The sequence below is a fragment of the Sapajus apella genome, unplaced genomic scaffold (genome assembly GCF_009761245.1).
Source record: "Sapajus apella isolate SASKATOON/1434 unplaced genomic scaffold, GSC_monkey_1.0 scaffold16, whole genome shotgun sequence".
NCBI classification, from domain to species: domain Eukaryota; kingdom Metazoa; phylum Chordata; class Mammalia; order Primates; family Cebidae; genus Sapajus; species Sapajus apella.
This window is the reverse complement of record NW_022436956.1, coordinates 16604272-16620001: the sequence shown is the minus strand read 5'-3', so window position 1 is coordinate 16620001 and position 15730 is coordinate 16604272. Positions and strand designations below refer to the sequence as shown.

The 15730-nt window shown below is 41.4% G+C and overlaps 1 protein-coding gene across 1 annotated transcript in view; it reads left to right on the top strand.

Annotated features, from left to right (window-relative positions):
- The first annotated feature begins 3359 nt into the window (after positions 1-3359).
- ARCN1 (archain 1) overlaps positions 3360-15730 on the top strand; it is a 31751-nt gene continuing 19380 nt past the window's right edge. Inside the window, exon 1 of the mRNA XM_032285311.1 lies at positions 3360-3546. Within this exon, the coding sequence (XP_032141202.1) occupies positions 3544-3546 (3 nt within the window). The 5' untranslated portion in view covers positions 3360-3543. The remainder of the gene's footprint in view (positions 3547-15730) is intronic.

The window sequence follows — 15730 nt, the reverse complement described above, 5'->3', positions numbered from 1 at the left end:
TTTTTTTTTTTTTTTTTGGAGACGGAGTTTCGCTCTTGTTACCCAGGCTGGAGTGCAATGGCACGATCTCGGCTCACCGCAACCTCCGCCTCCTGGGTTCGGGCAATTCTCCTGCCTCAGCCTCCCGAGTAGCTGGGATTACAGGTACGCGCCACCATGCCCAGCTAATTTTTTGTATTTTTAGTAGAGACGGGGTTTCACCATGTTGACCAGGATGGTCTCGATCTCTTGACCTCGTGATCCACCCGCCTCGGCCTCCCAAAGTGCTGGGATTACAAGCGTGAGCCACCGTGCCCGGCAAAAAAATTTTTTTAATGACAAAACTTTAAACTATAGTTTGACATATATACTTCCAGACATGTAAAGTTTAAACATATTTGAGCATTCTAAAGATTTCTATTAGTAGGCCATTAGAGATAGAATTTAATTGATATGGATAGGAGGGATAATGAAGTGCTTAAGGGCATAGTCCAAAGTTGAACAGCCTTTGAATCCTTGCTTATCTAGTTTTTAGCCATGAGGCCTGTGGTGGGATAGTTTTCTTCTCTATACCTTGATTTCCTTGTGTTTCCTCTGTTTCCTTGATTTCCTTGTGATGCCTTGTGGAAAATGGAGAAAATAAAGGTACCTATCTCAGAAGATTCTTGTGAGGATGAAATGAGATAATCTGGGTCAAGTTAGGGTAATGCCTGGTACACTGTAAGTGTTCAATAAATGTTAAGGAACACACAGGAGATACAGAGGCAGTGTGTTTTAATGGAAAAAGCTGACTTTGTCTTTTCATTTGTTTGTTTTGAGACCAAGTCTAACTCTGTTACCCAGGCTGAAGTGCAGTGGCGTGATCTCAGCTCACTGCAACCTCTACCTCCTGGGTTCAAGTGATTGAACCTCAGCCTCCCGGGTAGAGGTTCTAATGCCTCAGCCTCCCAGGTAGCTGGGAGTACAGGTGTGAGCCACCACACCCAGCTAATTTTTGTATTTTTAGTAGAGATGGGGTTTCACCATATTGGCCAGGCTGGCCCGCCTCAGCCTCCCAAAATGCTGGGATTACGGGCAAGAGACACCACACTCAGCCAGGAAAAAGCTGACTTTGAACTGGGCTCTAGAACTTACTAGTTGTGTGAGTTTGGACAAATGCTTAACTTATTTGATCCTAGTATCTTTATTTGGATTGTTGTAAAGGATTGGAAATAGCATGTGTAAAGTACCTGACACAAATTAAGCACTCAATGAAAAGTTGCTATCACGCTTAATTGTGGACATACAGGTTTAATATGGGTGAGTGCTGTTGGGTTGAGCTAAGGATGTGGGATAAAATGATTTTAAGAAGAACTACAGAACCAGGTATACTCTGAAAAATCTGAAATTTGGCATATGAGAAATAGCATGAGAATCACAAGAACAGATTTTGAGTCCTGGTTTCATTATATACTGGTTTAGAAACTTTGGGCAAGTCACTTAAATGTTTCATCATTTTCTTCATATTCAAAATAGACATAAGCACAACTGCCCTGCTTTCCTGTGCATGTTTTTTTTGTTTTTTTTTTTTAAAGATATAATTTAGCCCAGCTCAATGGCTCACGCCTGTAATCCCAGCACTTTGGGAGGCAGAGGCAGGTGGATCAAGAGGTCAGGAGTTTGAGACCAGCCTGGGCAACATGGTGAAACCCTGTCTCTACTAAAAGTACAAAAATTAGCCAAGTGTGGTGGTGGGCGCCTATAATCCCAGCTACTCGGGAAGCTGAGGCAGGAGAATGTTTGAAACCAGAAGGCGGAGGTTGCAGTGAGCCAAGATCCCACCACTGCACTCCAGCTTGGGCAAAAGAGCAAAACTCCATTTCAAACAAAAAAAAGATATAACTTACAAATCATAAAAATTCACCCTTTAAAAGTATACAATCTAGTGGTTTTTAGTATATTCGCCTACATCTAATTCCAGATAGATTTTTTTTTTTTTTTTAAGAGTCTAGGTCTCACTATTTTGCACAGACTGACCTTTAACTCTTGGCTCAAGTCATCCTCCCAACTCAGCCTCCCAAGTAGCTGGGACTCTAGGATCATGACTTAATTCCAGAATGTTTTAATTATTCCAGAAATAAATCTCACCCTAATTAGCTGTCATTCCCTATTCCTCTCCTTCCTGAGCCCCTGGAAACCACTAAGCTACATTCTGTCTCTGTGGATTTTCCTCTATTCTGGATCTTTCGTATTAATGGAATCATATATGAGTGCCCCATTGTATTGGTCTTTTTTCACATATTTTCAAAGTTCACCCGTATTGTAGCATATCAGTACTTTATACCTTTTTATGACTAAATAATATTCCATTGCATATATATGCCACATCTACTGATGAATGGATTTATTTAGATTGTCTCCACTTTTTGGCTACTATGAATAATGCTGCTATGAACATTAGAGTACACATTTTCGTGTTGACATGTATTTTCAGTTCTGTTGGGTATGTACCTATGAGTGGAATTGCTCAGTCATATGGTAATTTTGTTTGACTTTTTTAGGAACTGCCAAACTCTTTCCCAATGTGGCTGCCCTATTTTACATTCATCCTCACCAACGATTATTATTATAGCCATGCTAGTGGGTGTGAAGTTGTATCTCACCATGGGTTTGATTTCCAGTTCCTTAAGAATATTAAATATTTCTTAATGTGCATATTAGCCATTTATTATCTTCTTTGGACACATATCTATTCAAATCTTTTGTCCGTTTAAAATTTTTGTTTTCTACTCTCTCCATTTTGCAGATGAAGCCAATTTTTAAATTAGAATACTGTATTTATCTTTTTATTGCTGAGTTATAAGAGTTCTTAGGTCGGGTGCGGTGGCTTATGCCTGTAATCCCAGCCCTTTGGGAGGCCGAGGTGGGCGAATCTCTTGAGGTCAGGAGTTCGAGACTAACCTGGCCAACATGGTGAAACCCCGTCTCTGCTAAAAATACAAGAAACAGCCCAGCATGGTGGTGCCTGCCTATAATGCCAGCTACTCGGGAGGCTGAGGCAGGAGAATCGCTTGAACCTAGGAAGTGGAGGTTGCAGTGAGCCGAGATTGCGCCATTGCACTCCAGCCTGGACGACAGAGACTCCATCTCAAAAAAAAAAACAACAAAAACCAGTTCTTTCTATATTCCGGATACTAGTCCCTTATTTAATGTATATTAAATAATAGTGGCTGTGCCAGCGGCTTGATAAACTGTAAGATGTGACACAAATAAATGAAGGAGATGACAGTGAAAGGGCAGAGATATGAGGTTCCACAGGGGAGGGTGAACGCCCCCCCTACACCTCCTGGGCACCTTCGTTACCCTCAATTTTTCCTAGTCCCCCGGCCCCGCCCCCCGCACTTTGACCCGCGTCGCTTCCGGTTGGAGACGTGGCTCAGGGCCGCCATCTTGGTAAGAAGCGAAGCAGCAGCGGCTCCTGTCAGGGGGGCAGCAGGTCCAGAGTGGCCGGTGCTCCCCTTCACCAGACCCTACCCGTATCCGCAGTGAAGCCGGAGCGCGGGCGCGCCCCACCACCTCCTCACCATGGTAAGATCCGAGCCAAGACCCGAACTCCCGGGGTCCGAGCCTTACTCTCGTCTCTCCTTGTCGGCGGGCCTGGTGCCGGGGCCGGAGGGGCCCCGCCCTGAGGATCTAGGGCCGGTTGCTTTGCTCGGGGCTCGGGGAGCTGTGTGGCCTCCTGTGCCCGGTTTCCTGGGGATCCGACGGAGCTGACTCCAGTCCATCTGTCGTCGTGCCGGCTTGCCCGCCACCCCCAACCAGCTGGACTCCCTCGTCTACTGGGACCTGTCCCTGAGACGGCCCGGCGTTTTTGCTTTGGGAGAACTTTGTGGTGGTGGTGCGGGTCCCGGGCTGCGGGCCTCGGAACTGATGCTGTCCCGCCGGTTCCCTGACGCTTCGGCTCAGCGGGCTGGGCCAGCCTCCGGAGGTTCTGGTCCTTCTGTTAATCAACTGGTCTCCCACCCCCAGTGTTTGCTAGGCCATTGATACTCGAAATTCAAGTTCACTGGTCTCCAGAAATATTTCTTTTGTTTGTTCAGAAGGGGGAAATGGAGACAGAGCGGAAAGGAGTAACTTCTGACACTAATTTGTAGGACCCAAGTGTCCCTGAAACCTTCCACTACTTCCGTAGAACTCAATGTGTCCATTTGTTAGTGTGACTGAGGGTACATTGTGTAGAGCACTGGGAAAATGTGAGCAAGTTCCAGAGAATACAGGGTTTGCCTTCAAGGAACCTATTGTTCAGGTGAAGTAAAATGTGTATGTCGCATGTCGTAGTCAGATGTCTCACCGGAGGAGAAGTGAGAGGGGTGGCTTATCCTCTTAGACCAGTTACTTGCCTTCATATGCATTATCTTTGTATATTCTCTTATAGGAATGGGAAAGGTTAATGTGGTTGAGGATGAAGGAAATCAGAACTGCTGACATCACTTAATCTTGCTTCATCACTGTGATTTGTGGATATTCATAAAGTAGTAGACATTCTTTGGTTTCAAAAAAGCTATTAGTTTATTTTTCAGTGCACCTTATGTCCGTTAATCTTTTGAAGGATATTCTGTTCTGTTCTTTTTTATTCTTTTGTCAGTAGATAACTTGATTTAAAACATCGTCCAGTGTACCTGACAGATAACAATGTAATTTGGTGCCAATCTTGCTAAGTTCTACAGACAACCCTTTAGATGAGAACTTGGATAATGGGGGAAATTCATGCTTGGGCTTTAAGCCACTGAGCAGCTTTTCTCAGACTCAGGTATATAAATTGCATCAAACAGGTTTGCCTCCTAAAATTTTTGTGTTGGACATAAAATTTACAAAAACTTGTATTTTCAGTTTCTTTAGGAGGTTCTGTACTTGATTATTGGTTAATAAACTGAGTTTATTAGTGATAAACACATTTTCTGTTTATACCCTGGAAGCAATAGTAGTGCATTTTAGAGCATATTATTATTTTAATAGTAAAATTAAGGTCTTGTATTATATAAACCAAATTTAGATAATCTTTATAAAAATCTTTGTTGTTAAAAGGTTCCTGGAACTTAGTATTTTTTTTTTTTTTTTTTTTTTGAAGCGTAGTTTCACTCATGTTACCCAGGCTGGAGTGCAATGGCGCGATCTCGGCTCACCGCAACCTCCGCCTCCTGGGTTCAGACAATTCTCCTGCCTCAGCCTCCTGAGTAGCTGGGATTACAGGCGTGCGCCACCATGCCCAGCTGATTTTTTGTATTTTTAGTAGAGACGGGGTTTCACCATGTTGACCAGGATGGTCTCGATCTCTTGACCTCGTGATCCACCCGCCTTGGCCTCCCAAAGTGCTGGGATTACAGGCGTGAGCCACCGTGCCCAGCTTCGAACTTAGTATTTTTAATTCATTGATAACTGAGGGATGGTAAAGCCCTAGGTGATACATATAAAATATAACTTTGCATGCTATTTTGACATGTGTACATATACATACAGTTGTGTCACATATTGCTGAATTATTTGGGCCTTAGCATGATCCAGATACCTACAGATTTGTGTACTCTGGAGAGCAGTTTATCTTAGTACATTCTGCTCTATAGAATCTTAAGACATTGGTATTATTTTTGTGTAAGGTTTTTGGGTCCTGCTCCTTTACAGACAGATCCCTGGACAGTAGAAATGTCCAGATAGGGTGAAATTTTGATCTAAAAGTTGTATCAAAACTTCTGGCAGTTTATTTTAGCTCAACATTTCATTATGAAATTTTCAAACATCTGGAAAAGTTGAAAGAACGTTGTAGTGAATACCTGTACAAGCACCATCTAGATTCTGTAACTAAGTTTCACTATATATATGTGTGTGTGTATATATATATATGTGTGTGTGTGTGTGTATATATATATATATATATATTTTTTTTTTTTGAGACAGAGTCTCACTCTCATCAGGCGCAAGGCTACAGTGCAGTGGCATGATCTTGGCTCACTGCAACCTCCGCCTCTCGGGTTCAAGCAATTCTCCTGCCTTAGCCTCCCAAATAGCTGGGACCACAGGCACGCAGCACCACGCCCAGCTAATTTTTGTATTTTAGTTGAGATGGGGTTTCACCATGTTGACCAAGATGGTCTCCATCTCTTGACCTTGTTATCCGCCTGCCTCGGCCTCCCAAAGTGCTGGGATTATAGGCATGAGCCACTGCGCCAGCCTCATTTCACTATATTTTTATTATGCGTCTCATCATCCATCCATCCCTCTCTCCATTATAAAAAAAATACATGAAAAAGTAAGTTGCAGATATCAGTACATAAACATTGACTTTTAAAAAAGAAATTCCCTTTGGCTTTAGTTATTGAAGTTCAGAATGCCTTAAACTGCAAAATTTCAATAGATAAATAAGTGAACAAATGCAAAAACAAATGCCTTCTCATGACTTCATTGTAAAATAAAGTACAAAGAAAGGCATCTTTTGATTTATTTTTTTTAAGAGACAGGGTCTCAGTATGTTGCCCAGACTGGAGGGCAGTGGCTATTCACAGGAGCTATCATAGTGCACTGTGGCCTGGAACGCCTAGCCTCAAGCAGTCTTCCCACCTCCATCTCCAAAGTAGCTGGGACTGTAGGTGGGAGGGCCTTGATTTGATCTTTTTTTTGTATTCTGCAAATTGATGAGAACATGTTCTGATTTTTTATTTTTTATTTTTTATTTTTAGAGAAGGGGTCTTTCTCTGTCACCTAGGCTGGAGTGCAGTGGCATGGACATGGCTCACTCTACCTCGACTGCCTGGGCTTGAGCAGTTCTCTTGCCTCAGCCCCCCAAGTAGCTGAGACTACAGGTGTGTGTCACCACACCCAGCTAATTTTTGTATTTTTTGTAGAGATGGAGTTTTGCCATGTTGCCCAGGCTGTTCTCAAACTCCTGAGCTCTAGCAACCCACCCACCTCAGCCTTCCAAAGTGCTGAGATTACAGGTGTGAGCCATTGTGCCTGGCCATGTTTTAACTTTCTTAACGTTTGTCAGGTATCATTATAGTCAGTTCTTTTTCTTACTTTACATTTGGATAAACTTCATGTTAAGCCTCATAATGGCACCTCCATCTGTAAAATCTTTGCTTATCTGTAAAATTTTGTTCTTTTTGTCTGTTCCCAAGAATAGACAGAGGTCTTAGAACTTAGTATTTTTAATTCATTGATAACTGAGGGATGGTAAAACCCTAGATGATATATATAAAATTTAACTTTGCTATTTTGACATGTGTACATATACATACAGCTGTGTCACATATTTCTTAATTATTTGGGACTTAGCATGATCCAGATACCCACAGAAGTATATTCTTGGAAAATATAAAAAGATCAGTGGTCACTGGCCAGGCATGGTGGCTCATGCCTGTTATCCCAGCATTTTGGGAGGCTGAGGCAGGCAGATCACGAGGTCAGAAATTCAAGACCACCCTGGCCAATATGGTGGAACCCTGTCTGTACTAAAAATACAAAAATTAGCTGGGCATGGTGGCACGTACCTGTAGTCCCAGATACTCGGGGAGCTGAGGCAGGAGAGTTGCTTGAACCCAGGAAGCCGAGGTTGCAGTGAGCCCAAATCAGGCCACTGCACTCCAGACTGAGTGACAGAGCGAGATTTCATCTAAAAAAAAAAAAAAGACTAGTGGTCACATTAAATATAAATGATTACAGTAAGTTTAAGTCCCAAAAGTCATTAGTTATAAGAAAGCTAGATTTGGGTTTGTGTGGTTAATCTACACGTGATGCAGGAGAAACTGAAATCCTACATGGCAATAACAGGTCCCAATTAGGAGTTTATTATTGCTTAGTTTTCCTTTTTTCTTTCTTTCTTTTTTTTTTTTTTGAGATGGAGTCTCGCTCTGTTGCCAGGCTGGAGTGCAGTGGCATGATCGATCTCAGCTTACTGCAACCTCTGCCTCTCAAGTTCAAGCAATTCTTCTGCTTCAGCCTCCCAAATAGCTGGGACTACAGGTGTGTACCACCACACCCATCTATTTTTTGTATTTTTAATGGAGTTGGGGTTTCACCATGTTTACCAGGATGGTCTCAATCTCTTGACTTCATGATCCCCCCAGCCTCAGCCTCCCAAAGTGGGGGGATTACAGGTGTGAGCCACCGCACCCAGCCCCTTTTTTTCATGTGTGATACAGCAGCAGCACAGCTATTATATTCTGTTGTATCCTTTTTTTTTTTTTTTTTTTTTTTTTTTTTTTTTTTTGAGACAGAGTCTTTCTCTGTCACCCAGGCTGGAGTGCAGTGGCACTATCTTGGCTCCCTGCAACCTCCGCTGGGTTTAAGTGATTCTCCTGCCTCAGTCTCCTGAGTAGCTGGGATTATAGTTATGTGCCACCAAGCCTGGCTAATTTTTGTATTTTTAGTAGAGATATGGTTTCACCTTGTTGGCCAGGCTGGTGAGGAAGTGAAGAATCCTGAAGTATTTAGAGGTTCAAGAAAGAACTTGACTTTTTTTTTTAGAGAGCTGTGCATATTTATGCTAAATTATTATACCACCTGTTATTCTTGTACCTCTCTTGCACACACAATTTGTTGTGGTTAGACAATTTGCTTTCTAGCAGCTTAGTTTTTAAAAATTTATTTATTATACTTTAAGTTCATGTGCAGGTCGTGCAGGCAGCTTAATATTACTATGAAATATTGTTCCAAAGTGGAACAATATTTCCACTGGAGCAATGGGTATAAAATGGAAGTATTGGACATTTTCGGCCACTGTAGCTTGTCTTATCTAGTTTTTTTGTTTTTTTTTTTCTGTCACTAATTTTCAAATGCTTGGACTTATAGAACCTTAAAGACACAGAGCACTTTGGATTTCACATAAACTGACCTCCTACTTTAGGGATATTTCAATAATCAATTAAGTGACTTATCCAAGGTCACATAATTAGTGGCAGAGACAGAACAGAAACCTAATTCTCCAGGTTTTTTTTTTTTACTTCAGACACTTAACAATTCATGTAGTTGCCTGTGTAGGAAAGAGTTGTTATTTAGTTTGAAGATAGTATACTCAAGCCATGTAAGAATTATGAAGAGAAAAGTTGTTTGACAAAGCTCAACTTAATGGGGGAATTTTTTTTTTTAACAGTCCTGGAGAAATTATCTAATTTATGGGACCTCAGTTTTCACATCTGTAAGACAATCAAGGGCTCTTGCAAATTCCTTTAAATCTGAAATTTTTTTTCCAAAAATGTTAAAAAACAAACAACAACTTTGTAGAAAACCATATTTATTAATTCTTCCTCAAAGAAAATCAGCTCGAAATTCAATAGGGAAAATTGTTAACTTACTTTTTAGTATATGCTATATTTTAATAATTGTTAAACCAGTAAACATTGATGTGAAGAGGTTTATTATTTCAAAGACTTCCAAGAAGAAAAATGTTAATTTATGATAGGATAAATTTATCATGTTTAGAGGTGACCATACCTTCTAGCCATGTTAGTAGCTGACACATAGAGCCCTGTGTCAACTGCCTGGAATCTGTGATTTGTGGTGTCCTGGGTGTTTTGAGATTTATGCTATACTTAGTATGGGGAACTCTGGTCCTACTTTGGAAGCCTTGTTTTGTTTGTATCTGGATAATGAAATGAGTCAAAGAGAGACCTATGATTTTACTCTACTGCTTTCTCTACTGCTTTCTTCATCTTGACATACTGAAATCCCGGAATTTTGTGGTAGTTCGTGCCTGTAATCCCAGCACTTTGGAAGGCTGAGGTGGGCAGATCACTTGAGGTCAGGTGTTTGAGAGCAGCCTGGGCAACATGCCAAAACTCTATCTCTACAGAAAAGTACAAAAATTAGCCAGGCATAGTAGCATGTGCCTGTAGTCTCAGATGCCTGGGAGGCTGAGGTGGGAGAATCACTTGAGCCCAGAAGGTTGAGGCTGCAGTGACTTGAGATCATGCCGCTGCACTACAGCTTGGGCAACAGAGCCGGACCCTGTCTCAAAACACACAAATCCTGGAATTCATCAAAGCATTATTTAAATGCTGTTTCTTCTTCTTCTTCTTTTTTTTTTTTTTGAGACAGGGTCTCACTCTGTAGCCCAGGCTGGAGTGCCATGGTGCGATCTTGGCTCACTGCAACCTCCGCCTCCCAGGTTCAAGCAATCCTCACACCTCAGCCTCTCCACAGGCGCATACCACCATGCTCTGCTAACTCCTTGACCTCAGGTGATCCGCCCACCCCGGCTCCCAAAGTGCTAGGATCTATCAAGTCATCTCTGACCTTACCAGCTGGAAGTAATCTCTTTGAATTTCCACAGCACTTTTATCAGTGACTGTCTTATGTTACTTAACACATTCTGCCTCGTATTACAGTTATTTGTGTTTGTGTCTTACCCTTATTAAGCTCCTTGTGGACAGAATACTAGTTTGTGTCATCTTAATTTTCAGAGAGCATGTTGTATGTATAGTAGGTGTTCAATAAATAATTACTCAATTATTATAACATTGCAAAAATGGAAATTACCAATACCTGTAATTAGCCTTTGAACATGCTCATCAGTAAAGTGGATGGGCTGGGTGCAGTGGCTCACTTCTGTAATCCCAACACTTTGGGAAGCCGAGGCACGAAGATGACTTGAGCCCAGGAGTTGGAGACCAGCCTGGCCAACATGACAAAACCCCATCTCTATTAAAAATAGAAAAATTAGCCAAGCTTGGTGGCACTGGCCTGTGCCTGTAGTTTCAGCTACTCGGGTTGGAAATCTAAGAACTATCCTTCAGCCTGTAAACATTGTTTCTAACAGGTTTATTATTAGATATGGACTTTCTATTAAATGCAGCATGTTTATATAGGCCTGAAATTTTGGTCTGAGCTGTTCTTTCTTTAGATGTGCATTTGATTTGTCTTATTCCTTCAAAACCTCATAAGATTCTAACATAGAGGACCATAACTTCCTAGAGCTATGATTCTCAACTTTTTAGGGATAGGAGGCTCTACAGGGATACCTTTACAATATGCTCCCATTTATTCATTTGTTAATAACATTTCTAGTTGCTTGAGGGGATTTTCTTCTTTTCGATTCTTTTTTTTTTTTGAGATGAAGTCTCGCTTTTGTCCCCCAGGCTGGAGTGCAAAGGCGTGACCTCTACTCACTGCAACCTCCCACTCCTGGGTTCAAGCCATTCTACTGCCTCAGCCTGCTGAGGAGCTGCAATTACAGGCGCCTGCCACTACGCCTGGCTAATTTTTTGCATTTTTAGTAGAGACAGGATTTCACCATGTTGGCCGGGCTGGTCTCGAACTCCTGACCTCAGATGATCTGCTTAGCCAGGAGGGGATTTTCTATGGGCCATTTGAGAATAACTTCTCTAGAGGATCGATGGATTCCCTGAAACTATATGTAAAATTTTGGGGGGAGAGTCAGTATTCATTATTAGAATATAAAAATATTGACAAAGGCAAAGATTCATTGCCTTGTCCAGGTGCCATGGCTGACGCTTGTAATCCCAGCACTTCGAGAGGCTGAGCTGTGTGGATCACTTGAGCCCAGGAGTTTGAGACTAGCCTGGGCAACATGGCGAAACCCTGTTTGTATTTTTTTTTAAATAAATAAATAAATAAAAGGGAGGAAGGTGGGGAAGATCCATTGCCTTGAAGTAACATACATTTTTTTCATGAGATGCATGTTTATTATTACTAATGATACTGTTTTGCATCATGAATATATGTACTACAAGTTGTATAGTACTTCTGAAGTACAGTTTCTTCTTTTTTTTTCTTCTACACTGGTTTGCCAGAAGTACAGTTTCATTAGAGTCATTAGGCCCTCATATTAGCTTGTAAGGTCATTGGATAATGCTGCATTTTATAGGAAAACAAACGAGGTTAAGAGAGGTTGAGTAACTGGAGGTCTGACAGATGGCAAATAGAAGAACAAAACTAGAATATAGATTTTCTTACCCCCAGTCATTTGGTTTTTCTGGTATATCAACTTGGTTCTTTGCAAATTTGGAACACTAGTTCTAACTCAGTCTTTGGGAATACGAAAAACCAATGTGAAATGATACCAAATATAAGGGAATTCCCCACTTTTCTGATGAGAATACTGAGAAGAAAATCTTTTTGCCAGTTATATAAACTTTTAAGAATGTAGCAAAAATAGTCAAATATGTTCTTAAAATAGTTTTTTTTTTTCTTTTTTTGCCAAATCCTAACCACTAGACCACCAGGGATGTTCTTAAAATAGTTAATAATTTATGTTTTAAATTACATAAATAAAATCTAATTTAGAAATAATTACTTTTAGGCCAGGCGCGGTGGCTCAAGCCTGTAATCCCAGCACTTTGGGAGGCTGAGGTGGGTGGATCACGAGGTCAAGAGATCGAGACCATCCTGGTCAACATGGTGAAACCTCATCTCTACTAAAAATACAAAAAATTAGCTGGGCATGGTGGCACGTGCCTGTAATCCCAGCCACTCAGGAGGCTGAGGCAGGAGAATTGCCTGAATCCAGGAGGCGGAGGTTGTAGTGAGCCAAGATCGCGCCATTGCACTCCAGCCTGGGTAACGAGCGAAACTCCATCTCAAAAAAAAAAAAAAAAAAAAGAAATAATTACTTTTTTCAATTTTTAAATTCATAAAGCAATTTTATCTAGATTTTTTATGAACATCGTGTCATCGCTGGGACCACTTTTTGAATCATCAGTTTGCTATTTAGCACTTTTGAATCTGTGTGTGATATATTGGCAGTTTGGGCAATTTTATCTCAAATCATTATTGTTAATTTTTATTTTATTTATTTATTTATTTTGCTTTTGTTGCCCAGGCTGGAGTGCAATGACATGACCTTGGCTCACTGCAACCTCCGCCTCGTGGGTTCAAGCAGTTCTCCTGCCTCAGCCTCCTGAGTAGCTGGGATTACAGGCATGTGCCACCATGCCTGGCTAATTTTGTATTTTTAGTAGAGATGGGGTTTCTCCATGTTGGTCAGGCTGGTCTTGAACTCCCAACCTCACGTGATCTGCCCACCTCGGCCTCCCAAAGTGCTGGGATTATAGACATGAGCCACTGGGCCAGGACATTTGGTTTTAAAAGGAATATTTATAGTTGACATCCAACACATGAAATTGTAGATTCTGGCCAGGCATGGTGACTCATGCTTATAATCCTAGCACTTTGGGGGGCCAAGGTGGGCTGATCACTTGAGTCCAGGAGTTCAAGACTAGCCTGGGCAATATGGTGAAACCCCACCTCTAGTAAAAATATAAAAATTTGCCAGGTGTGGTGGTGCCTACCTGTAGTCCTAGCTCTTTTGGGCGCTGAGGCAGGAGGATTGCTCAAGCCCGGAAGTTGAGGCTGCAGTGAGCCAAGATCGTACCATTGTACTCCAGCCTGGGTGACAAAGTGAGACCCTGTCTCCAAAAAAAAAAAAAAGAAAGAAAAATTTTGGGTTCTGATCCTCAGGGTAATTACTAAATCAGTGACCTTTTGTTAGTACCACGTGTAAAACTAGCATAGTTTGAGAGTGAAAATAAGGTGTACCCCAGACAACTCTTTTTATTCAATATAAAGTCATTGAGGGAGCACCTTTAATATGAAAGACTGTGGAAGGATTCAAAACTAACTCTTTTTTAAAAATATATAAGTATTCCTTACATAAAAATATATACCATGATAGCATATTTTCACACCTAAAAATTAGCAATAATTTTTAATATTATCAACTATTCAATCACTGTTCAAATTTGATTTAAACATTGTGATTGATGGACATGTCTAAGTCCTCTTAATGTATTTGTATTTTCAGTAGAGACAGGGTTTCTCCATGTTGGTCAGACAGGTCTCAAACTCCCGACCTTAGGTGATCCGCCTGCCTCGGCCTCCCAAAGCGCTGGCATTACAGGCGTGAGCCACTGTGCCCAGCCCAAGACTTTTATTTTTTATCTGGAGATGGAGTTTCGCTCTTGTTACCCAGGCTGGAGTGCAATGGTGCGATCTTAGCTCACCGCAACCTCCACCTCCTGTGTTCAAGCAGCTCTCCTGCCTCAGCCTCCCGAGTAGCTGGGACTACAGGCATGTGCCACCATGCCCAGCTAATTTTTTTGTATTTTTAGTAGAGATGGGGTTTCACCATGTTGACCAGGGTGGTCTCGATCTCTTGACCTTGTGATCCACCCGCCTTGGCCTCCCAAAGTGCTGGGATTATAGGCATGAGCCACTGTGCCTGGCCTAGCCCAAGACTTTTTAAAAAAACGTTTTAGGGCTGGGCGCAGTGGCTAACACCTATAATCCCAGCACTTTGGGAGGCCGAGGTGGGCGGATCACCTGAGACCAGGAGTTCGAGACCAGCCTGACTAACATGGTAAAACCCCGTCTCTACTAAAAATACAAAGAAAGCCCAGGCGTGGTGGCTCGTGCCTATAATTCTAGCACTTTGGGAGACTGAGGTGGGTGGATTACTGGAGGTCAGGAGTTCAAGACCAGCCTGGCCAACATGGTGAAACCCCATCTCTATTAAATATACAAAATTAGCTGGGTGTTGTGGTGTGCACCTGTTATCCCAGCTACTCAGGAGACTGAGGCAGGTTCACTTAAACACTGAAAGCAGAGGTTGCAGTGAGCCAAGATCGCACATTGCACTCCAGCCTCGGCAAAAATTGCAAAACTCCGTCTCAAAAAAAAAAATAAATAAAAACACAAAAAAAATTAGCCAGGCATGGTGGCAGGTGCCTGTAGTTCCAGCTACTCGGGACCCCTTGCTGTTTGGAAATAAGCATGATGGTAATTGTCTTTCACATACCCTAATTACCTATTTTTAGTGGGCGAGGAAGTTATGTTCTCCTATACTATAAAACTGTTAACGTATTGAAACTATAAGAATATTTATTTGAATTGACTAACTTGTTTTTCTCCTGTTAACCTATAGAGGGCAGCGTTCTATAAAGCTGAGAAGCCTGACCAGTAGGATTTTGATATTTCAGAGGTTATATCCTAGCATTGAGGCTTCCTAAGTGTTTTAATAGTCTTTGTTACTTATGCTTATTAATGAGTTTTTGGGTTCCTGCACTGAAGAGACTGGACTTAATTTTCTTACTCCCCTGCTCATGCCATTCGAGGTCTCCACTTCTTCCACTGGTACTTTATTTGTTTTGTTTAGTGAAATGCCAAATGCTAAAATAGGGGGCTATTAGGTCTTGATCTTTGCCTAGTATCAAAACCTATGTGAAACATTGAGCCATTTAGATTTTTGTTTTGCAGATTGTTTGGATATCTGAGAGTGAGGCAGTGTGAATGGGAAGGTTAGTCAAGGAGCAGAAGATAAATTTAGACCCAATAGATTGGGTTTATATTCTAGATAAAATAAGAAAGTAAGGGGCTTTTTATATCTTTAATATTTTTAATCTTCCTGATCACACTTCAGTTTTGGCTTGGAAATATCTGAGTTTTTTAGAAAACATTTTAAGCTGTTCTTTATGGGTTTGCCAAAGTGAGAGCAACCCAGTTCTGAGTCACAGGAGGCTCATTAATAACGTATGTGTGGTCTTGGAAAAAATCATTTCATTACAAAGTTTTTCTATAGGTATGTTATTGAAAAACAGGAATAATAGCAGTAGTTTCCTGTACTTTAGCTTTGTCTTATGAATTACATATTACAATGAAAAGAACAATGAAGCATAAGTTTGAAAGTCCGCATTCTTTTTTTTTTTTTTTTTTTTTTTTAAACGTAGTTTCACTCATGTTACCCAGGCTGGGGTGCAATGGCGCGATC